At 68.3% G+C, this 1,073-nt stretch overlaps 1 protein-coding gene across 1 annotated transcript in view; it reads left to right on the forward strand.

Annotated features, from left to right (window-relative positions):
• The window catches only part of LOC103899618 (SEC14-like protein 2), a 6,557-nt gene that overhangs the window by 3,037 nt on the left and 2,447 nt on the right, over positions 1 to 1,073 (forward strand). Inside the window, exons 5-9 of the mRNA XM_009280116.1 lie at positions 5 to 31; positions 109 to 193; positions 396 to 502; positions 592 to 731; positions 825 to 994. Of these exons, the coding sequence (XP_009278391.1) occupies positions 5 to 31; positions 109 to 193; positions 396 to 502; positions 592 to 731; positions 825 to 994 (529 nt within the window). The remainder of the gene's footprint in view (positions 1 to 4; positions 32 to 108; positions 194 to 395; positions 503 to 591; positions 732 to 824; positions 995 to 1,073) is intronic.

A 1,073-nucleotide genomic window follows, 5' to 3' on the forward strand; every position in this document is an offset into this window, starting at 1 on the left:
CGAGGCCCTCAGGCGCCTGTTTATCGTGAAGGGTGAGTTCGGCCCCGGGGTCCCACTCTCCCCGGCCGGGTGCTGACCCCCACCCTAACGCCCCCCGTCCGCCCCCCCGCCCCCAAGATCTTCCCCGTGGCCTACAACCTCATCAAGCACTTCCTGAGCGAGGACACCCGCAAGAAGGTCGTGGTCCTGGGATGTGAGTCCTGACCCCCTCCCCAGGGTGTCCCCGGCTGGGGGTGGAGCGGTGGCAGCCGAAAAGGGGGTGCCATGTACCCCTTCGCTTTCGTCCCACCCAGGGGTGAAACCCCAACCCTGGGGGGGGGGGTGTCCCCGGCTGGGCTGGGGCTCTCCGCAGGGGTCACAGCCCCCCCAAACCCTGCTGTCCTCCACCCCACCAGCCAACTGGAAGGAGGTCCTGCAGAAGTACATTGACCCCGAGCAGATTCCGGTGGAATACGGGGGCACCCTGATGGACCCCAACGGGGACCCTAAGTGCCCGAGCAAGGTAGGAGAAGCCCCCCCGCCCCGGGTTCCTTGGGGGGGGGGTGCACGGGTCGTCCCCCCATACCCACGTCCATCTCCATCCCCTTCCAGATCAACTACGGGGGGGACGTGCCCCAGCACTACTACGTGCGGGACCAGCTGGCGCAGCAGTACGAGCACACGGTGGTGGTCAACCGCGGCTCGTCCCACCAGGTCGAGTACGAGATCCTCTTCCCCGGCTGCGTCCTCAGGTGAGGAGGGGGGCTCCACGCCACGGGGCTGGGGCGACAACGGTGGGTGTCCCCAGCCCTGCCACAGGACCCCACCGGCTCCTTCCGGCACAGGTGGCAGTTCAGGTCGGAGGGAGCTGACGTGGGTTTCGGGGTGTACCTGAAGACCAAGATCGGGGAGCGGCAGCGGGCGGGCGAGATGACCGAGGTCTACCCCAACCAACGCTACAACTCCCACATGGTGCCCGAGGACGGCTCCATCACCTGCTCCACGCCCGGCATCTGTGAGCGCCTTCCCCCTTCCCCGAGGCGCTGGGGGGGGACACACACACACACCCCCGGGGTGCTCCCCGTGCCCCTGAC

This window comes from Aptenodytes forsteri, unplaced genomic scaffold (genome assembly GCF_000699145.1).
Source record: "Aptenodytes forsteri isolate BGI_AS27 unplaced genomic scaffold, ASM69914v1 Scaffold196, whole genome shotgun sequence".
In the NCBI taxonomy this organism is placed as follows: Eukaryota; Metazoa; Chordata; class Aves; order Sphenisciformes; family Spheniscidae; genus Aptenodytes; species Aptenodytes forsteri.